Raw genomic sequence first — 24294 nt, forward strand, 5'->3', positions numbered from 1 at the left:
AATGAGCTTGTAAAGGATTATAAAGGATTAGAAGTTTTCCATATTTGATGTTTCCCCCCAAGTTTTATTTCTGGGAGCATTATTTCCTAGTGGCTCCCCAAACACAAGGAAGAAAAGGGTGCTAGCAAATGGACCCGTGATGGGACAGGGGCATGTCCTTTCAGGAGCTATCTGTCAGGAATCTCAGAAAAGGCAGTGATGAGAGAGGGGTTATATGAAATACTGGTTAGGGACTTGATTTTAGGCAGTTCTTAAAAAGAATTCTAAAATAAGAAATGTTGAAGAAGGCAGTGATAACAATCACATTTACATTACCCCAAGCCCCTTATCATCACCTCCTTGATACTATCCAACATTTAAATAGTGTTTTAATATATTTTACAAAGTACTTTCATATAATAGCCAATACTTAATCTTGAATTCCATCCTTGTCTTGCTGTCATTGGTTTTCTAGGGCCTTGATCTTGTTTACTTCTTATTGATTCCCTTCTGTTTCCATTTTCCAGTTATTTTTCTTTGGCCTTTTGTTCTTTTCTTTTTGCAATTTTAATTATTGCAACGATTTCTGAGTCTTCCCTGAGCTCTGGCTGTCACATAATTGACACAGAGTACATAATTAAATAATTCTTGAAAAAAATCAATCTCTAATTGTTTGATAGAAATTTCCACTTAGAGGTCCTGTCATCATCACAGCCTGAAACCAACTTATCGTCTTACCCTTAAAATAATTCCCTTTTCTGATGTGTCTATAATAATAGGGAGAACTAACATTTATTAACTATCATGAGTAAGGTGCTTTCCAATATATTATCTGTCTCTCACAATGACCCTATGAAATGGGTGATTTAATGAAGAAACAGGTCCCCACACACTGAGCAAGTAGAGGAATGGATATTTGAACCCAGGTCACCTAACTCAAACCAGTGTCACATCAGCCTCAGGTTTGTCAGGCTGTTACTTAACCCTTCTCAGCTCTTGTGTTTTAACTGTCAAGCAGAGGCCCAAATGACAACAAACCCACCCAGAAAACATAGGTATTTAGAGAAAAGTACTGCAATGATAATAGATTTATAAATAGAAATATTTGAAAATTAAATATTTTTGAAGCTGCAGTTATGATTTATCACATTTGTTTGAATAAAGTTCTGAAATAATACAAATATGTTAACTTTTCTTGATTTTGCTTAGAACCGGAGTTTTTAGGACCATTTCTCAGGTTCTATGTAAAACTATAAGGGACTTGAATAAAGAAGCAACAAAGTTCAACTTATTTCATTAAAAATTTATTTTTAGAGCTCATAAATGAGTAAATTCCAAAACAGCAATACAGAGTATTTAAGAACATTTTAATATTTCTTTCTACTCAACATTCTACCTTTGTTTTGCTTTCTATAAACAAATATACTGGATCAAAACAACAATACTCTTACCCCTAAGTTCAATGCTGACTACTTTCAATTATCTATTTTGAGCACATAATAATGCAGAGACAATTAATTTTCTTGAACATGTTATTTCCAGTCAGAACTTAGCAATTACTTTAGTTTCACATTCTGTCACAAATGATAACCAAATGGCCTAAGTAGCTAAAATCATAAAGCTATTTTAAGCCAAGTCAATGGTATGCATAAAGTTAATATAAAATAACAATTATACTGGTTCACATTTGTTTTGCACCTACTAGAAACATGTCAAAATAATAAGATTTATTAAAGAATGAGGTCCTCGGGCAAAGGGGGAAGAGGAGTCATATAATCAAAAATTATTAGAAAAACATCATAGGTAAAAAGAAATCTGCCTACAATTTAACCAAATCAAGGAGGAAAGGGGAGTACAGCATTAGGGTTGATGTCACTCAAGAAAGTGATTATCATTCCACCACAAACTGTCCGCCACTGCAAGAGCTCAGCGTCAGGCTCCCCATTCTGTTATCCTCCCACTAAGTTTCTTTACATGGAACATAAACCTACATTTGTGGTAACAACAGAACACTATATTGCTATTTAATCTGACAGCAAACAACAGAAAAACAATGGTTCGGGCTGGACTGCCTTTGGCTATCTCAATACCCCTGAAAATAGGGGCAAAATGAGTCATTAAGCGCCCAGCCTGTTTTCCCTTCTGGACGGAAAGTATAGTGTCAGACACCGGTGACTGGGCACTTAATGTGTTAAGAAACAGTATTCAAAGAGCACTGTATTATGTAATGTGATTTATAAAACAGGTAAAATTCTGTAACTGTGAATGGAAAAAGCCATATTTGAAAATGAGGAATGTTTTGATGCTGATTTTTTTACCAAAGTGGTACCCCAAACCACTTAAGATGGAACAAATTCCAAACTGACACTTACTTGCATCACCTCAGTTTAATAATCCAATAAATGACAAAAAAGACAAACAATGAAAACAGCATCATATAGCACATCAGCTTGCTTTGGCTCCCTCTGGATAAAATCTTCAGTTTTTCCATAGTTCTACCTAGAAATCCAGTTGTAGAATCAAATTGTGAATCCTATGAGGAGAAAAGAAAAACAGAATATAATGCTTAGATCTAATACTCTACATATGCACTTAAGTAATTGGATATATTGTTATTAGAACACATTCTTAATGACATTTTTAGTGTTTAATCAATTCAGAAACCTGTTTATAACTTAGAAAATCAGCCCTATTATTCCATGCAAAACTGAGTAATTCTCTCAATGAATAAAAAGCTCTTTTATTATCCAATAAACATTTCTTTCAGCCACAGAATTCTTCACAATCCTAAACTATTTAGGTCTTATTCCAATTATGTGGATTAAAAACCATTAACAATAAACATAGTTTGTCTACTATCACACAGGTTTCCCACTTTTTTGGGGTGCGTGGAGATCAAACCATTTTACTGAGGACCTTCAGGGGAGGGTCGAAGGGCTGGGAGGACGAGAGCTGATGTCCTGGGCCGGCTGGGATCTCCCCAGCTTCATAGCTGCCAGAAAAGCATTTTGGTGTTTTTTTTTGTTGTTGTTGTTTTTTTTTTTTGTTTTTTTTTTACCACTTTTTGTTGGGGCATATTCTCCAAGAACAAATGGGTCTGCTTCCCATTATAGCAATTCATCCAAAATGTAATATGGTTGGTTAGCAGTTAAATGTACCTTTACTTTTAAGATCCTTTAATTTAAATAGCTGACTTTGAAGTAGAGTAAAAGTTAAGAGAATATCATGTAGAAGTGGTGAGACAGAGTAATAACTACAAGTATGGATGGGGAAAACTACCATATTAAAACATAGCTGGAAAAGGCCTTCTGATGAGGACTAGGTATGGAATAGAAATATTGCACTTTCATAGGAACTCAATATGCTGAGATGTAAAGGTCCTGGCATTATGACAGCTTTTATATAGCTCTGGCTATGTAGCTCAAGCACTTTATACATCTACTAGGAGCCCAGCGTGTAATTCGAAATCACGCGGCGCTGCCCACCCTCGAGTCGCCGTCCGGCCCTGCCTCCCTCTCCCGCCCTTGAAGCAGCCATGGCCGCTGCTGATCAGGGCCTCCCCCAGCGCAGGCACGTGGAGGCCCCTGCTGCCCTGCCCCCAACGCTGCGTGCACAACCTCCTCCTGTCTGGTCGAACCATTTCGGTGTCCCAGTTAATTAGCATATTTCTCTATGTTATATAGATAGATAGATAGATAGATAGATAGATAGATAGATAGATAGATAGATAGTTCTTCAGCAGGGCTATGTATCAGAGTCTTTTGGGATGCTTTTTACAAAATGCATATACCTAAATCCCTTCCCCTGATATTCTGAATCAGTATATTTAGAGTGAGGACCAGACATCAAAATTTTCAGAAAGCACCCCACATGATTCTAATGCACAACCTTCATAGGAACATTGATTTCAATGCCATATTCATTTTTGGATAGTACAATTTTAAAAGCATGTGGAGAAACTGGGGAAGGTCTGGAGAAGCTTGACATCGAAAATAAATATTTAAGAATGGAGAGTGGCTTATAGAAGAAAAGGTACTAGTATATATATATTGCTGAGATTGTTTAGACTAGAGATAAAAGGTTCTAGATGTTACTATGTTCAAATCCTATTGATTTGTTCAGAAGTGATCCTTAGGATATCAAGCAAAAGAAATAGGTTTACATTAAGTACAAGGCATTTGGTTGATTAGATGTACAGTGCTTTTAGATTACTTGGCAGTCTACATGCATTGAGATCTCAAAGAACACTCTAAATAGTCACTTATCCTGAGTCTTCAACTGTGTTTCTAAACACAGGATTAAAGATACTTAGTTTCTCCTTTTTCCTCATACTTATGTGTGTTAGGCAAGATGAAAAATGTAAAAATATGGCAAAGACAAACTTTGTAGTTATTCAAAACCAATTAGATATAAATGGATTAAAATCCAGGACATACAATCCCTAGATCTATTCCAAAATGGATAAAAGTTAAAACGATATTAATCCTGATTAACATGCTAACTTTAAGAATATTAGATCTCGGTCTTAAAGTTAAAATTTTGCCGAAACCGGTTTGGCTCAGTGGATAGAGTGTCGGCCTGCGGACTGAAAGGTCCCAGGTTCGATTCCGGTCAAGGGCATGTACCTGGGTTGTAGGCACATCCCCAGTAGGAGATGTGCAGGAGGCAGCTGATCGATGTTTCTCTCTCATCGATGTTTCTAACTCTCTATTTCTCTCCCTTCATCTCTGTAAAAAATCAATAAAATATATTTTTTAAAAAAAGTTAAAATCTTACTTACCATTTCAGCTAATAATTTATTTTGAGTTTTAACTTCATGGCCTATCTCAATGGAAAGCTATAAAGAAAGCATATACATTACTACTCATATAAAAGTATTTAAGTGTTATAAAGCAAATATAATGCCATTTTAAATATACATTTTCTCAGAAACTGTATTCTAGAAGTAGAAAATATACTCTCTTCTTCTGATACATTTTCACTGATATTAATGGAAAATAAACTTAGAACTTTTACTCCTTCTCAGTAAGGACATTGCTTCCCTGCTCTTCATTTGGATTTCATTTAATATTCAATTCCATTTTTGAATTTTGGTATATACTTCTGATTCACCTATCTTTGCATGGTTTTCCTTTCTTTATAATTATTCATACAACAGCATTTATCTATATATTTCTTTCTTTATGTTTTTAAAGATGTACATAAGTACCTGTATTATCAATTCAAATTCAGATACAAATATTTAATATTTTCCTTCTGAAATTGACATTGAATATATGCCTACATTGATTATTCCTTTAGATTCTTAAGGTATTTCTTTTTAAATATAACAAATTGAAAAAAAATTACAAGTTGTCATCCATATTCTAAAGCTATGCAGAAAAGAGGGTGAGCCAAAAGAAATCAGCGTGATTATGGCTGCTATTCAAACCAAAACGTGTTTAATACTTTATATGACAAATTCATCAAAGCCTTCATTTCCAAGATATTTGAATAAATATAATCACAACTACTAAAAACCTTGGCAAACCACTGCAAATATTGTTCTCAGCTTATTTTGTGTGAACACAGTACGGGAGTATTTCTGACACAAAACCATACCAGAATTCTACAGATCAGAATATGATAATAAAGCAACTATATATAAAGCTTGATAGCCCAAATCACCTAACTGCTGTCTACAACTGTCATTTATGCCACGGAAAGGAATTTCCAGGGGAAATAGCTTTCTTCTAACAAGGAGCCTAAATATTCAACATTGGAGTTTTTTTTTAAATCATCTAGTTCTTAATTCCCTCTCAATGTTATATTTGCTAAAGTATTAACATTATACAATGTTGCTTAGTTCACAGATCAACTCCTTTTGATTTAGTATGGCTCTGAAAACAATACTCATTTCAGAATATAATAGTCTCCAGGCTGAATACAATTCTATTTTCCAAGACTAGTGAAATACCAATTAAGTTTTGGCAATATGAGCTTCTACTGAATGCTCTGTTAGTGTACAACATGTTTATTGTAATGCAGAATATATCACACACACTTTTAAAACCATCTTTTTCATTCCTTTATTTAATACATTTAATTCAATACAACTGATAAGAAATTATACTAGGTTTTGTATAGAATATAAAAATAAGTACAACAGAAAACCCTACATTTAGTAAATTTCTTTTACATACAAATAATTCCAATGCAGATCACCATACAATAAGGATGACAGAAATGGTACAAATGGTCTTTTTATAAAGAAAAATGTCACTTTTGACGTCATAGTAGGGTAAAGCATAGAGGAAGTAAGGGGTGCAATGGAGTGGGGCCTTTCAGACAGGCAAAAGCTCAGCCACTGTAAGGAGGGAGAGGACACTAAGGCAAAGGGATAGCACGATCAAAGATGTGGGAGTAGGAAAGTCAGTGTCTGGCAGAAAGTATACACACGTCCTGAAAATGCAGGAGATAAGGTCTGAGAAGTTATGGACAATCTTTAAAGAACCTATTTGATCAACCTACAGAGTGTGAACTTTCTTACCTCACGGGAGGACAGTGAAGTCTTCTGAGAGTGCAGGATACAATTTTAAAAATACACTAAGATGACTGGTGATAGTATGTAGCTCAGATCAGAACATGTTAAAAATTTAGGAAAAGATAGGTTAAAGGCTTTCCCAATAAAGAACCAGGGGATAGTATTAGAAATGGAAAATCAGAAATAGAAAGAAGCATTAGAAAGAAAGATGCATAAGACTTGGTGATTGCTGTGAAGTAAAAGGTAGAAGCATGAAGGCTAAGGAGGAAAGGTCAGAAGAAGAGCTGCTTGGGTGTGGAGGATGGACTGCTCGGAGACATTCCTACGGACACCACAGACAGTATTTTAGATTTAACGACAAAAAACAGCTGAAGTTTAAAAAGGATAAACAAATGTACCATATGTTTTCATTAGGCACATTTTTAAACCTACTCAAATCTTGTCTAAACTTTGAGCATACCTCACTGAACCACACTATTTGGGTAACTGAATTCCTTAATATGATGCCAATAAAAGTGTAATATATACGCATATAAATATACAAATTTAAAAGTACTTACTGTATACTTACAGATTTTATAGCAGTTACTTTGTGTCTCAGACTTTCAGTGAGTCTGTCATTTTCTTCTTCACAGGCACTATATCCACTATTAGCATAGCCATAGTTCCCATAGCTGCCTTCACCTGCAACGATCAGTCACAAGTCTAGTTGTAGCAAACATAGGCCACTTTTAAAACTTTGATAAAAAAGAACCGAAAAAGACCCCTGGAGGGCGTTGCAGACCACGTATGTCAATAATAGTCACATTTCAAATGAGTTTTTAAAATAACAAAATAGAACAATTTCTTCAATGCCTTCTCTTAAGCAAAGAATATTCAATTCATTTCAATACATATTTATTAACTGTGTATTGACTGCCCACAACACACTCAAATAAGTACTGCTATACATACAAGGGTATTCAGGACACATTTCCTGTTCCATAGAACTATACATTTTTAAAAAGGCCTAAAAGCCGAAACCGGTTTGGCTCAGTGGATAGAGCGTCGGCCTGCGGACTCAAGGGTTCCGGGTTCGATCCCAGTCAAGGGCATGTACCTTGGTTGCGGGCACATCCCCATTGGGAGATGTGCAGGAGGCAGCTGATCGATGTTTCTGACTCTCTATCTCTCTCCCTTCCTCTCTGTAAAAAATCAATAAAATATATTTTAAAAAAATAATAAAAAAATAAAAAGGCCTAAAAGTAGTAATACCGACTCCCCATGGAAGAAGCCTGGCTCTGAAGAGTAAGGGAGAAAGAGGATACTATTAGCAGGAGGGAGCTCATGGCAGAGGGAGGGTCCTTTATTGGCATCTCTCTCTTAAACAGAAGAGAGGTGGAATAACTTAATAGAGAATACCGCTGAGAGCTGAGAGAGGGGATCATTCATTCTTAACAAACATTTGAGAAACTTTGATGTGTCAGGTCCATTGTTCTTCCTGGTGCTACTTTTTGGAGCTCATCTTCTAGAAAATAGCACTGAGATACAGGAATGCAATCCCTGCCACTGCCTAATATAGTACTTGGTATTCATCAGGCAATCAAACAGGTGGAGTGAGCCTTGGGCAGTGAAGACAATGAGAAAAGAAAAGATAGTTTAGCAGCGGTTGCCAACCGGTGGTCTGTGGACCACTAGGTGGTCCGTGAGGTCCAAAAGGTTGGCGACCGCTGGTTTAGGGTGTTATTTAAGCACATTAAAAAAATAATACCACCAATTTTCTCATAAAAAAAAAAAAAGGCCGTCTCTGAAGACTGAAAATCAGGAAAAACAGTAAAGAGAAGGGAGGAAATTGGGAATACACAGGGACATAAAATAAGCCTGGCTGAGGCAATGTATAGGAGCAGTTTCAATCCTCTCAGATGTGTGGGGGGGAAAAAGAGCTCATCAGCCTGAGTTAGCCCACGAGAAGCTGGATAGTTGGATTGCTCAAGAGTTGGAGGTTTACAGTGTTGGGCTGCAGAAGGACAGAACACCAAGAGATTGAGACTGCTTGCCAAAATAATGGTTAAAGATATGAATTATGGGGTCTAGATTGGACAGGGATTGTAGTAGTTTCAATAGAGGCCTGAGAATATGGAGGAATGGGATGATAGAGAAACCAGATGTCTAGTAAACTCAAAGAATATCTGGAAGAACAGGAAGTAGTGGTCAGTGCTGGTGGTTGAAAGATGTTTGAGGCGTGCATAGAAAGTTCTTTTAAGGCACAGCACAAATCTCATTTTCTCTAAAAAGCATAGCTCTCTCACTTGAATTCTTACAGCTCTGACTGTACAAAACACTAATATAGCACACCAGACCACACTCCATGGGCAGAAACTAAATTTCTTTCATTCCTGGCTATATATCCCCCACAAACGCATGCATACACATAGGAAAGTACACTCAATCAACTTGTAAATGAATGAATGAATAGAATCTGAAGTCATGGTTATTCAACTTTTAATGTGCCTGCCTTTGTCAAGAATCTATATATATAAAAGGCTAATATACTAAGTGTCCCTCCAACCGTCCGACCAGTTGCTATGATGCGCACTGACCACCAGGGGGCAGATGCCCAACACAGGAACTGCTGTGATGCGCACTGGCCATTTACAAAGAAATGGCACCGCGGACCTGGCACCGATCGTCTTCCCCCAAGTGGGAAACAGGCCCCGCCACCACCCCAGAGCAACAGCCCACCAAATTGCAGCCAACGCTGCCAAGACCCCATGGTGCAAATTGCGGCCCACAGCCCAGCCCAGCCCGGAAACAGTTGCTGTCACCTGGCTTCTGCTCCCTAGCGACTAGCCTCCTTGGAGTTTCTTCAGTCCAGGAACACGACTTACTTTATAGCCAGGTGCAAACATTTTACTCTTTAACCAAATGTCTGTGAAGCATTTTCCCGTGCCTCATCTCATTTGATCCTCATACAAATCCTGGATTGGTAGATATGAGACTTGGTAGAATCCTATTTTCATTAGCCAGAAACGGAGTTTTAGAAAATTTAGAAACTTGACCTGACTAAAAAGAAGAAATGGTGGACCTTGAAAATGACTTCAGGTTTTCTCACTGTGCAGAATATAGTCAAACACTACTGCAGTTAAATATTTTACCCTTTGTTCTCCCTGTGTGATCTACAATAATAATCTGCTTCATGTTGATATTTACTGCTGTGTTGCTGACAATTACCTGAAAGAAAAGTTAGGGTGCTTCACTGGGATGGAAAAAGTTTAGTTAAATCAGAAAGCAGGTCTAATTAAGCAGGTTTAAATATACACACACACACACACACACACACACTCTCTCTCTCTCTCTCTCTCTCTCTCTCTAGGGGCCCGGTGCACGAAATTCGTGCACTAGGTGTGTGTGTGTGTGTGTGTGTTGGGGGGGGGGGGGAGTGTCCCTCAGCCCAGCCTGCCCCTCTCACATACTGGGAGCCATCAGGCGTTGACCCCCATCACCCTCCAATTGCAGGATCGGCCTGGGCAGGGGACCCTCATTTCCCCCCATCACTGGTTCTGCCCCCAGCCCAGGCCTGATGCCTCTGGCCCAGGCGTCAGGCCTGGGCAGGGGACCACCAGACCCTTCCGATTGCTGGCTCTTCCCCTTGCCCAGGCATGATGCCTCAGCCAGAGGCGTAGACCCCCATCACCCTCCGATCGCCTGATCGGCCCCTTGCCCAGGCCTGACGCCTCCGCCAGAGGTGTCAGGCTTGGACAGGGGACCCCCATCTCTCCCCGATCACTGGCTCTGGCTCCCACCCAGGCCTGAGGCCTCTGGCCCAGGAATCAGGCCTGGGCAGGGGACCCCCATCTCCCTCTGATCGCTTGCTCCACCCCCTGCCCAAGCCTGACGCCTCTGACCCAGGCTTCAGGCCTGGGCAAGGGGACCATCATATCCCCCCAACCCCCGGCTTCACCCCCCACCCAGGCCTGATGCCTTGGCCAGAGGAGTTGATCCTCATCACCCTCCGATCACCAATCACCGGATCGGCCCCTTGACCAGGCCTGAGGCCTCCGGCAGAGGTGTCAGGCCTGGGCAGGGGACCCCCAGCTCCCCGCGGTTGCAGGCTCCGCCCCTGCCCAGGCCTAACGCCTCTGGCCTAGGCGTCCAGCCCGGACAGCGGGGACCTGCAGTGGCAGCGGGGGGTGCCCCGATCGCATGGGCTCCGCCCCTGCCCCTGCAGGACGCCTCTGGCTGAGGCGCCCAGCCCAGGCAGCGGGGACCCGCAGCTGCAGCGGCCCCGCGATCGTGGGCTTCGCTTTAGGCCCAGGCAAGGGACCCCTAGCTCCTGGGACTGCCAGCTTCAACCGTGCCCAGCTCCCATCGCTGGCTCCACCCCTACTTCCTGCTATCACTGGCCAGGGCGGCAAAGGCGCCTGATTCTCCGATCATGGCTGGGGGGCAGGGCATAGGCGGCCCCAGGGCCGCCTTTGCCCTGCCCCCCAGCTCTTAGCTCCCCCCTGGGTTTCCGATCACTGTCAGTGGCAGGGGGCTTCTTCCTGCTTTCCCTTTCGCCTCCCTGCATTGTGCCTACATATGCAAATTAACCGCCATCTTGTTGGCAGTTAACTGCCAATCTTAGTTGGCAGTTAATTTGCATATAGCCCTGATTAGCCAATGAAAAGGGTAGCGTTGTACGTCAATTACCATTTTTCTCTTTTATTAGTGTAGATGGCTAAGTTGACTCGCTCATTCATGATACATATACTTGTAAAGCTCTCGCTAGCGCCAATTGCAGGCGCATATTTTGATCTGTCATTGTCGATCATGAATTTGATGAACACTTTTATAGAGAAAGGGCGAATAGCAATATTAAAATATTTCTTCTAATATATTTCCTTTCAATGTGCATGAATCCGTGCACTGGGACACTAGTAGAATCATAAGCTTCTTTGAGGGCAGAAACAGTATCTCATAATCCTTTATCCCCTATAATGAGTACTTTATATGCAGCAAACACTTACACAATCTCCACCACCACACACACAAAAACACAACAACATGTCAAACAAGTATATTCCAGAGGAGAAGGAGTTGCATTCCCCAAATTTTCCCTCTGCTGACATATTATCCATAAAGCTCTCCAAATGTGCTATTATAAAAGTGAAGAACTCAAGTGATTATGTATAGTACTTCCCCCACTCAGTTAAAATAGTTGTTTAAACATGCATTCCCATACCATCAGTTAATGATACGCTGTACAGACTCTACTTTAATGAGGACCAAAATCCTTAAAGAAAAGGTATATGTCTTCTTCTTTTATGAGTAAGGTTCTAAATGTAGAACATTTGCCCAATAAGTAATTAATGACTGGCTGAACATAATCACTTGTCAACTTTACCAAGGAATTCATTTCTAAATGAATGATTATTTGCTTTATTTTCTTTGTTTACCTTAATTTTAATTTTATAGTACTTCTATATCATTCCATTTATTGAAAGCAAAATTCTCATCACCCAGCAATCTTTCAATACACATTTCTTATTAAAGAATTTCAAACTTTCCACATACTATCACCCACCCCCACTATAAAAACTACAAAAGTGTTAAATAAAATTCTAGGAGTTGCTATTCCAAAGTTAGCCACTTCTTTTTGTGTGGACCACTGCTATGAAAGTTCTAGGAAAGCTAGTGAGTGCCAGCCATCCATCATCAGCCTTTGTCCATTAAGACAAATGCTACTTCTTTTGGGTAGTTTCTATCAGTAGCTGAGCCAAATCACTTAAAGAGATTCATGTAAAGTGTTGCAGCTTCTCCATGTGAATATCTATCAGATTCACTATTTCTTTTTTAAAAAATATATATTTTATTGATTTTTTTACAGAGAGGAAGGCAGAGGGATAGAGAGCTAGAAACATCGATGAGAGAGAAACATCGATCAGCTGACTCCTGCACACCCCCTACTGGGGATGTGCCCCGTAGCCTAGGTACATGCCCTTGACCGGAATTGAACCTGGGACCCTTCAGTCTGCAGGCCGATGCTCTATCCACTGAGCCAACCCAGATAGGGCTCACTATTTCTTTATCCCAAGTTTAAAATTCCAAGTCAATACACATTGATACTTAAAAAAAAAAAAGCCTGCCTCCCTTACGAATGTAAATGATAGCAATGGACAGACACCTAAGTCATCAATCATCTTTCCTCTCAACTACAAGGGAGCTTGAAAGAAAAAAGGCTCTATCCTAGAGATTCTAATTTAATTAGTCTCAGCTGGGGGGTCCAGGTAGCATGCCTTGAAAGCTCTCCAGGTGATTAGGTGATTCTAATGTATAGTTAGGGCTGAGAATCACCACCTGTTCCTGCAATTTATCACGACATACTGCCGAACAAAATATTCCAAGGGTTAATAGGCCTACTGATAAGATCCAAACTCCCTGACCCGGCACTCAAAGATCTCCACAAGGTGGTAGTTCTGGTTCCACGTCTCCTACTTCAGTCAAACTGACTTGATCATAATCCCTTCAACGACCATTCATAATTCCAGTCCTACAATTCTTTTTGGGGGAGTGGTGTCATCCTTCCAGCTGGAACTTACCGCTCGCACCCTGTATCTTCAAGCTCTAGGTCAAGTTCCTATGTCTCCACAAAGTGCACAGCACTCTCTCTCTGACATGCCTAAACATTCACTATCTGTAGAACTTACCTGGCATTTGGATGTGTAATGGCCACCTTGTACTAACTAGAATTTACCTCTGAAGGTGTTCCTACCCCCAATAGACTGGAAGCGTTGGGGAGGATAAACAGGGCAACAAACAATTGTCTGCCTAGTGATGGCGAACCTATGACACGCGTGTCACGCGAACTCATTTTTTTGGTTGATTTTTCTTTGTTAAATGGCATTTAAATATATAAAATAAATATCAAAAATATAAGTCTTTGTTTTACTATGGTTGCAAAGATCAAAAAATTTCTATATGTGACACGGCACCAGAGTTAAGTTAGGGTTTTTCAAAATGCTGACACGCCGAGCTCAAAAGGTTCGCCATCACCAGCCTAGAGCTTACCCAAGTACACAACAAATGTTTGTTGTTATCAGTAATGACACAAAGGAAAAACATGTAGGCATATAAAACTAAGCATGCTCAAAATTAGTTATTTTTTTCTATATGATTTAGCTGGTCAACTTTTTCTGATGTAAGCATTCATCAAAACTATATTTTTCCAAAGTGGTTTCTCATACTACAATTTATTAATCAATGCACAAGTCTAGAGTTACTGTCAACTTTCACTAACTTTAAATTCCTGACACTTTTGAAAAGTTTCCCCCCCCTCTTTTTCCATCTTATCATAACAACTGAAAAATGTAACAACTTTTTTTTTCCCCAAATATTTCATACATTTTTTCCTCAGGTTACTGTACGATGATTCAGCAGGGTTCTTTTCTTTTTTAAATTGTCTCTTAATAGAGAACTTCAGAACCAGGAAATGCTGTTTTGACCGCTGTGCATTAAACTGGCCGGGTAAGAGTCCTCGTGCCTAACTTACTCCTGCTGGCTGGTCAACAGGCTTCCTAAATAAACCAAAAGGTCCAGAACAAATGCCAAGCATTTTACTGCCTTTACGGTGGAACGAGGCTCAGATAAGAAATGTTCTGGGCAAAATGGCCTCTGACCCCGATGTCAGAATCGGACTTTAACAGCAATGACACGTACATTCACCTTTGTAACTCACTATTGCCAGACTATTATTATTATTATTATTATTATTATTATTATTAGTGTGCTTCGCACGCAACACTCTCTCAAATTTGGCTTCTGAAGAAACTGAACATGCAGGGCCAGCAGGGAGGAGAACCGGGGCCAGGCTCCGGGGAACAAGCGCATCTCACCAGGCTGTGGTCGGTCACCACCACTAACGCCCTCACTGCGGAGCTGGCACCTGCGCCCACTCCACCCCCACGCCCCCCACTACTTACTCTCTCTGAACCTCCCATTCAAACTTGGGGCTGAACCGAACTTAAGGAAACCCCTAGGACCCGAGACAAATGACGCGTTTCCACTTGGCACCGCCTCCAAAGACCTCTCCTTACACCTGCTTTCTGGCCCAGGTTCCAGTGACACGCGACCTGTCCGACTCCGTCCCGCGCCCCTGCGCCCAGCACGGCCGGCTCCAGGACCCCCGAACTTCGGCCCTCAGCCCTCTCCTTACCCAGGCCTGCGCGCCTCATCCCGGCAGAAGACAGAAGGAAAGGCAGGCGGAGGGGAGGCAGGAAGGGGCCAGGGGTCACCGGACCTCGTCTTCGGGGCCAGGGCCCGGCAAATCACCAACTTCTTCCCCGGTAGCGCCACGACAGCAGTGGAGTCTAAACATCGCGCGGGTTGATGGCGTTATCAAGCGCTCTTTGGCGCCTGGCGAGGAAGCCTGAATGGCATTCTGGGAAATGTAGTTCCTCCCAGATGCAGGGAGTAGGGCGGGGCGTGGTGTGAACCCGGCTCCAAGCTTGCAGAAGAAGGGTGAGCGTTTCTGTAATTACAAGCAACACTTGGATCTTTGCTGCTGGACTCACTGCTCTCGGTTTAAGCGAGTGTAAGCTAACAGATCGGTTCTTCCCAACCCATGAAAGGACGGTTGACTTACTTTTCTGATTCTGCCTCTCTCTTCCTCACACCTCCAAAATTAGTTCAGGGAAAAGCGAAGAAGCTTTTTCCAAGTTTCTGGTCATCCAAGTAAGAAATCTGAGACCACAGAGTAGGGAAGGAAGAGGGTTAACGATTTGTGTGCCGGGTTGCCCAGTAAAGTTCCAGGTTGCTTGCATTTCTAGAAAGAACCATGGTATTAGTTGTTCAGGGACCTAAGGACCCCTAAACTCTTTTGACCTTTTTAATTTACACAGAGGATTCGGAAATACAATTTAAGTAAGAGTTTAAAAGCTTGTTGGTGGGTAGGGATGGTCCTGAAAACGAGGTTCGTCCTAAATTTCATTTTATCTCAGGGTTTTCATGAGGATTAAGGAAATAACGTGTGAGTGTGTGTGTGTTAGCCTGAAATACAGTAAATGCTAAAACAAAAACAAAAAAAACACTACTGGGTTTTTGTTTGTTTTTGCTGCTATATGACAGTGGAATAATCTCCATGCTAGAGATTTCTGAAAATGCAGGCTCTGATCATTTCCCTCATAGTTTCCCAATATGAGCATCGACTATAGCAGTGGCAGAGAAATCTCTGCCTTCAGGTTGTTTTTGTAAAATCCAAACAAAAACAGTTTTTAATAACAGCTATTAACCTGGGAAATAAGCTTAATCCAATAGCATTTTGAGAGAAAACAGTCTTCATAAAAAATAAAACAAACCACTCTTCTCTAAACACAATGGAATTAAATGAAGATTGCATCAGACACAATTTTTGCAAATAAACCCCTAACCCTAACCCTAACCAAATTTCATGGCTAATCCAAGGGAAAATAGCACACAAAGTTCTCAAAACATTAACAAATTTTCTAATCATGAAGCAAATAAGAGAAATGATGGCAAAGCTTTTTTTTTTTTTTTCTTTACAATCTGTGACAGGCTCTTCTTTTGCAAAAGTACACATGTTCTATAACCAAAACATGTCAGAAACATCATCTTATATAAAGAAGGGTCTTTTCATATAATTTTTAAAAGTTGAATGTTAAATTTACCAAAACAGACTATTTAAATTACATGTGTACTCATCCTCTTTATCAACTACTTTCTTTACATGGTAGGGAGATATAAAGATAAAATACAGTCAAAGAAAAAAAATAAAGTCTATCAAGAATATAACTCAAGACAGGCAAAGCTGGTTTATATTGAGCTTGGGACCTAAAAATTCAAATAGTTGTTAATTGCTACTGTTGCTAGTCAGTTTCAAAATAGGATGATCTCATATGAGAAGATTGTAAATTCAAAAGATGAGGCAGATATGATGAATTTAATATACAGAAGAGTAATTATTAAACATGGTCAGAGTAGACATAGAGACTAGAGGGAATTCTTTTCACTTTATTTTCTATTTTTCTTTGCCTTTTAAAGTGAAAATTCCTAACTCTTCTTGCTGATGGAAGAGACCAATAAAATTAGAGATTAATAGCATTTAGAACATTCTCTTTATTCTCATAGGAAAATTTCATAGAAAATATCTCAACCTTAGGGAATCTTTAGAAAATTAGTGACTAAACATGACTTAAGTATTTCTTGTAGTAATTACAGAAGCAAGAATATGAGCAGGCTTTATCTGAATCTTGGTACAAAATATGAAACTTTCTTTTTCCCATTTGTCTGCTTGCTGACCATTTGTTCTGCTTCTTCCTGACCAAATTTCATGGCTAATCCAAGGGAAAATAGCACACAAAGCTCTCAAAACTGGCTAAATAAACATTAACAAATTTTCTAGTCATGAAGCAAATTCAGTGCATCAAGTGTCATATTTGAACTGTAAGAAAATGCAAACTAAAATCAGATCTTAACTTACAAACAGGTTATGAGACAAAAGTTAATTAGTAAGTCAGTTATTTTTGTACTTAGAACACATTTTTGCTGGAGAATAAAATGGTGGTAAGGTTCCCAACCCAGCCAGAAAACACAGGGTTATTGTGGTTCCTCTGTTGGCCAAAGTCTATGTCACCTATAATACAGGTGAAATGCTATATATTTTCAGGGGAAAGCAGTAGGAAAAATAATTTAATCCTAAAATAATGCAATATCATTAAAGAAGACACAAACTTTTAAAAATATTTTGATTATTCTTGTTAGAGAATTACTTTTGCTTAAAAGTTCTTGAGAATTCAAAAAACTTTTTCCAGGAGTTTTTAAAGAGCCACCAATTTGATCTTCCCTTTCCATAATTCAGGAATATTGTAGCACTGATGTAATGCTTCTTAGCCTTAATTGATAAAAATGAGGCTGAACCTCATTGATAAAATCTTCAGCAGAACCAACTACAGGATTGTGGGACCTAGTGCAAAATGAAAACTCAGTATCTCTTATTCAAAAGCAGGAGGAAAGCTCCATTAAAGGTACTAAAAAACAAAGGGTTTTTTTGTTTGTTTGTTTGCTTTGCTTTTGTCACAATCTACACACCGCCCCTCCCACCAAATTGTCATGGTGTTTTGTTTTTCAGCGGTTCTCAACCTGTGGGTTGCGACACCTTTGGGGGTCAAACGACCCTTTCACAGGGGTCGCCTAAGACCATCGGAAAACACATATTTTCCAAGGTGATAGGGCTATAATTGGTATAGAAAAAGAAAGGGAGCGAGTGAATACGGAAGACAGACATAGCCACAGGGAGAGATTGATCAAGGTAAGCTAACTGAGTGGTGACGTTTACAGGGAAGCAAGAAAATAGAGTACAGTGGGGCCTTGACTTAAGAGTTTTATTCCTTCGGAGACCGAGCTCGTTAAGGAGCTCGTTAACTCAAATTACTCTGTCAACTCAATGCAAAAAATCGGGCGGGAGAGACAGCTGGTATCTCAAAAAACTCGTTAGTCGGGACACTCATAAGTCAAGGCCCCACTGTATATTTATTATACTCGAATTGAAATTTAAGAAAGGAATGAGGTTGTTAGTTGCAAGGTTCTCCCCAGCCACCACCAGATTGGTTTCTGTCATCAGTAAGTGGTTACTGGGCCACTGATGAGTAAAACTGTTGTGTCTTGGCATGCACAGGCAGTAGAAGAAATGTCCTTGAGATGGCCATGATCCTAGCAAACCTGAGTGGTGGGTGTGATTGCAGGCATGGAGCTTTTTCCTGTGTTTCACTCCAGCAATTTTGATGTGTTACTAAGACCTCATTCTGGGAAATAATTCTTTTTTTAATGTCAGTTAATCAGTAACTTTGATTCCACACACCCCCTCCCCAAATATCTGGACTCACAGTAGAGCTAAATTTCAAAATGGGCACTTTGCATAGACTTCCCTTTTAATATCTCAAGTTTAGAGACATCTTAGACATTTCTAAAACATGTTAGATTAAAGATGAAAGGTTTAATTTCCATTGCCTAGGAAATTCTGGTGTTTTAAGTTTCTTCATTACCTATCATTCAAGACTAATTTAGTCAACTTGATAGTCATTTTTCATAGCATTTGTTATTCAAGAAGTATATTGGATTTTAATATCGATACATTCAAAGCACGAAAGGAAAAATGAAGTACACAACTCAGTTTTATTTGCACAGCACCGTTAGACACTTTGACAGACATGTCATTTTATTACCCCATTCACTGAATGTTTTTCCCCATTAGTGCAGATTAGATGTATATATGAGATGTATATATAAGAGACACACCATTTCAAAAAGTTGTTCAGGGCTTGAGATATGCCATCAGTTTTTATGTAGGACACATTCCCCTAAGTTTTCTGTTTTATTGCACACAATGATCTCATTACCCTTGATTTCTAGAATTGGGCCAAGACTGTGTCACAGCACAAGTTGTTTCAACACAGCCTTAGTTTATTGACACAGAAGTACTCTGTATCCAAAGCCCAAAAGATCCAGTTTGTCACCTTTTCTATTCTTAACCATAATCCTAGAGTTAGCTGAGATGATCAGATTTGTATATCTTCAATATTTTTTTTTTAAAAATGTTTACACACTGGATTTAACAGCTTCAAAGCATGAGAGAGTATTAAAATGATTTAATCCTTGTATCAAAAATTATTGTTGTTTGCTACCATATTCCAGGAGGATCAAGTCTGGCATTTCTTTTAAAATGTATTTGTTCTTTCAGCATTTTTCCCCCATGTAACTGATTTGTACTGACTTCCTCTTCTTGATTTGCTTTGTGGTGCAGCTATGTCAACAGACCTCAATTCTGTAAAATGTATAATTGTCACTTGACTTATGCAAAGGTGATACTTGTAGTACAATGGAGCAAAGGTAATCTTTTCAATAAATGACACGAATTAAATATATATTAACATACTAAAAAATAGTTATCACTACATCTTCTTTATACAAAATTAATTTGAGATGGATTATAGATCTAAAATGAAAGATAAAATAAAACTTGAAGAAAAAAAGATATGTATGTTTGGGAGAGAAAGAATTTCTTAAACAGAACACAAAAATCACTAACCTAAAAGGGGATATTTGATAAATTTTGCTACATTAAAAATAAGAACTCCTGTTCCTTAAGTAACATCATTAAGAAAGTGAAAAGTCACTGAGTGAAATATAATATTTGGAATATGTGTATTTGGCAAAGGATTTATGTGAAGAATACATAAAGAACTTCTGCAAATTAAAAAGGAGGACAGTCAATTCAATAAAAAAATGGGCAAATAACTTGAAAAACTCTCCATAAAAGAGGATATCCAAATGGCCAATATATACTTGAAATGTTGCTCAACATAATCAGACATCATAAAAATGCAAATTAACCCATTAGGTAATACTAGACCTCCTCCAAAATGACTACATGTATATATAATATAATATAATATAATATAATATAATATAATATAATATAATATAATATATAATATAATACAATACAATATAATACAATATAAATAACATGGCCAAATGCTGATAGAGATGTGGATGTGGAGCAACCAGAACCCTCAAATGCTAAGTGGATATGTAAATTAACCACTTGGGTAAGTATTTAATAATATCTACTAAAGCTGAAATATACACATATTCTCATGAACCACCACTTCATTTTTTTAGGTATATACTAACATAAAGGTATACATGCATACATTGTCCACCCAAAGAAGAAATGGATAAACTGGATAAAATACATTTGAATTTTATGGAATGAGAATGAAAAACCTCATACAACATACAACAGTAGATGAATCTCACAAATGTGATATTCAGTGAAAGAAACTAGATTGAAACAAGTATTATTTCATTGACATAAAGTTCAAAGATAAGCAAAACAACCTTTAGGTGGCAAAAGTAGCTCTGGGACACAGGTAATGTATTACATATTTAATTTTGGTGTATTACATAGAGTATTAAATGTGTGAAAAGTAATTAAGTTGTGCACTTATAATTTGTGTACATTTTGTATGCATGCTATACAACAATAAAAAGTTTACTAAAAGGAAATCCAGAATTAAACTTCTTATGTCGATATGGAACACACAATAAACAGTGCAAAAGTTTAAGAAAAAAGGAGAAGAAGAAAATTAGCAAGGCTTGGGCCTCACCTCAGACCATTTAAATCAGAGTATTAACAAAGCATTATCATAACTCTTGAAGAAGTTTTAGCAGATGTCATTTCAGGCCCAGCATCATTCATGTGATACCATATCAGTTGCATGGTCCTTGAATCCTTCAGGGTGGTTTTCAGGCTATTTTAGGGACTACACTCTTATTTTTGGATATTCCATCCACCCCAAAATAGTAAAATCCAACATTAATTCCAATATTAAAGTGCAAAAGAAGCATTAAATAAAAATTTTAAATGTATAAAAGTTTCAAATGGTTTTTGTAATTTAACATGAGTTTTGCAGGCTAGTAGTAATTCATGTAATTGACTAGGATGAACTGATAATCATTCATGCTCAGAAATGCTTTGGAAATTGGAGTATCTAACTTACAAATTGCTTTAAAAGGTAATTATTAAATGAACACTAAAGTTAACAATGAGTAAAAAATTGTTATAAAGTTATTTTTTCCAGGACATTTTAGTTTTTTTGCATTTTGGAGCAGACAAAGTAGATATAGATAGCTAGAGAGGGATGGAGAGAGAGGAAGGAAAGAAGGGAGGAAGAAAAGAAGGAAGGGAGAGAGAATTCCAAGGGGGAAATCATGGAACTCAACTGCGTAAAATTTAAACCTGGCTTCTTTGTGGAAAGACCTAATGCAGCTAATTTTGTCCCCCTAAACAAAATTAGTTTCTCATTTCTCCTGTCACCTATTTCATTCTTCTCTATAAAGACCAGATTCCTATAACTGTCCCCAAATGAAAGTCACAGCTCCATGTGTTTCTGATGCTCCAGTTTGATCCCTGTAGCAATGTCCTGGAAAGAGAAAATCAGATTAGTCAAATGTGAGTAAGGTGTCTGTCCTTAGTCACTCCAATCAGTTGATGCTGAGTGATAGGTACTCTAAAACTGGGCTCAGCAGTTTCTCTAAGAAGTGTTTGCAGGGGTAGGGGACAATATTGTTTATTAGTACATTAAAGCTTGTATGCGGTTTGAGCACTTGTGTAAACAGATTTCATGGAATAGCTTAGAAAAGTAAAGGCTATGGTGCTCACTCACATTACTGGGGCCTTTATGGCTATCATAAACTGGCCATAAAAGTTAGGGTTTGTCAGTAAGGACAATGACTTGTATTTTTAACTAAGGTGAGTTTGGCCCTATACCTTCACTCCTGTTTCTTTCATTGAATTTTCTTTACTGGGGTTGAAAGACCATCTTCTCTTGGGAGCCAAGGATAAAGATGATCTTCTTCCCTGAAGTGGAGAGTGAAACTGAAGTTGTGACTTTCACAGAGAGTCCACACTCCCTCATCTCTCTTTAGTAGCCCATTGGTTATCAACAGGCATTCTGACATCAAATCAAATCCCAACATTTTAATGAAATAGAGCATTTTATTAATTTTAAATTCTTTTCTAGCAAGTTTTTCTTTCCCATAGGAAGACCGTTTGGGGCATAAATATAGACTCATAATTTATACTCTACAGTTATAAAGTAAATGCCATCTTTGCTTCATTTTTTACTCACCTGTAAAAACTGTTTATTGCTAGATGGGAGACACTACAAATTTGATTTCTTCTTTTGCCAAAGAACTTCTCCCCTTCCCCCACTCTAAAATTCTCTTGAATAGGGCCCCAAGGTCAAAAAAGTGGTTTGATCACAGACTATTAGCAAGGAGATATGTGAAACTAAGAATTCTTATAGAAAGAATTATACAATTGATTTCATAGGAGTGGGGGAGGAAGAATTTGCCACTGTAGCCCCAGCGCCCCAAACTCTATTAAAGTGTTAACGTGGCACTTCTGAGTACTTAGCATGGATGCTTGATTCTACACCAGCATAAGCTTTTATATCTCAATGCGAAAGCTTTGAAAAATGAAAGATGTTTCTAAATGATAAAGTGTTACGTAAATACTCATGTTTATGCATTCCTCTGAAATCTGGGTCTCTTCCGTTAAAGAATAACTTTGTGTGTGTGCAACCATGTGCCAACTATTAAGAGGGATGGTGGCCAATGACATTCACCACCAATGGCCATGAGTATTTTTAACTAGTGCCTTATTCCTGTACTAGAGAGAGTAGGAAAAGAAGAGTTACAAAGAGAATTTTCTTCCATAAGAGGTGACTAGTGCCCTCAGCCCAGCTGAAGAAGTGGATTTTGGTCCTCACACCTTGCTAATATTCTCGGGGTGAGGGCTTACTTAAATGAAGGAAGAAAGTACCTGACAGATTCTACTGCTAGTGACATAATGAAGTGGCTTGCCAAGTCTATTGAAACATTTCCTTAACTAGAAGGTCTTAAGATAGGGTTAGTTCAAAATTTTCTCCATATGCTGTGTGACTTAAGAGTTACTCGCAGGCAACCGTCAGCAGACGTCAATCTCTGCTCACATCAGCACTTGTCCCTTCCCCTCCATTTCAAAATCATCCTAGCGATCTGCTTACGCAGATGACACCACAGTTGTAACTCAACCAACGGATAGGAGAGAATTGGGACAGACAGTGAGTAGCCATGTGTCATTTATTTGCAGACACTGCTGCCGTCCTAATCTATCACTATAGTCGTGGTCCCTTTCTTTACTTCCAATGAGTTATTCTTTTGAGCATTTCTGTTTAGATATGCCACAGCATTTCACACTCAATAGTTCTCTCTCTCAAACAGCTTGCCTGCCTGATTTTCTATTCTTGTTTATGATCTGATTAAGTCTCAAAACGTCTGGGCCGTTTTGACTTTTTTCCACTTTGCCCCCAACATCAAACCAGCTATCAAGCTCTATGGACATGTCTTACTGATTCGCCCTTCTCTTTCCATTCCCAAACTAATAATATTGTTATAAGGTTCAAACACCTCAAATCTTTCTGGGGCTTCTTCAACTTCCTTGCATTTAGTTCCACTCTCCTCAAACACTCCAAAAATCTAATCTTCTCTGATCATGATTTCAGTCCCATTTAACAAATTCTCCATGATTTATTGGGGGAAATGGGTGAAGAGCTATGTTTTAGTTTCCTTGAAGTTGTTTGGAGATAATCCAAGCTAGAGGCTGTATCTGATCTTCACTATTCACTTTTGAGGCACAATAGTAGACATGTGAATCTTTGCAGCTCTCTAACTTAGTAGTGTTTTGTCATTTACATTTGTGTCCTTTTTCTGTACGGGTAAAATGAAACCATTCTGGGACTGATCCACAAATTTCAGAACTGGTTCTGTTACAAAAAGATGGAGTGAAACTGACAAACTATACTTAGATTTAAAATCTAAATATAACAGAAATCCAGAGCTTAAAAATGTATTTATTTTTTCTGCTTTATGATGACTCTAACAGTTCTTTTAGGAACTAATTATAAAATATTTAAAATAACTACACAATAAAAAACAACAACACTTTCACGAATATCCTTAAGGCAAAAGTATAGATCAAAAGTAGTTATTTTCTCCCCACATAACCCATAGGATTTAATCCACATTTACAGAACATATTTTTATGTTTATATAAATGCCCAGCTATTTTAAGCTGTATTTGGTATGCCTGGGTACTCTAATTTCTGTATGTATGTGGAGGAATGTGGGTAGTTTCCATTTCAGACCAAGGAAGTTATTTTGATGCCACTAATTAGCCTAAATTTTAAATTGGACCCTTACTTTCAGTACAC

At 38.6% G+C, this 24294-nt stretch overlaps 1 protein-coding gene across 2 annotated transcripts; it reads right to left on the minus strand.

The window, feature by feature from the left end:
- Positions 1 to 1267: 1267 nt before the first annotated feature.
- On the minus strand, positions 1268 to 14858 carry BET1 (Bet1 golgi vesicular membrane trafficking protein). Of its 2 annotated transcripts, XM_059712333.1 has the most exons (4): positions 14676 to 14852; positions 7074 to 7186; positions 4760 to 4816; positions 1268 to 2512 (listed from the first exon to the last, which is right to left on the minus strand). In XM_059712333.1, exons 1-4 carry the CDS (start codon positions 14692 to 14694, stop codon positions 2357 to 2359), a joined length of 345 nt encoding a protein of 114 aa, XP_059568316.1. In that variant the 5' UTR covers positions 14695 to 14852; the 3' UTR covers positions 1268 to 2356. The 2 variants fall into 2 exon arrangements, with proteins under 2 accessions (XP_059568316.1, XP_059568317.1); XM_059712334.1 differs by lacking the exon at positions 4760 to 4816 and having other exon boundaries at positions 14676 to 14858.
- Positions 14859 to 24294: the final 9436 nt, after the last annotated feature.

The sequence above is a fragment of the Myotis daubentonii genome, chromosome 10 (assembly GCF_963259705.1).
Source record: "Myotis daubentonii chromosome 10, mMyoDau2.1, whole genome shotgun sequence".
Taxonomy (NCBI): domain Eukaryota; kingdom Metazoa; phylum Chordata; class Mammalia; order Chiroptera; family Vespertilionidae; genus Myotis; species Myotis daubentonii.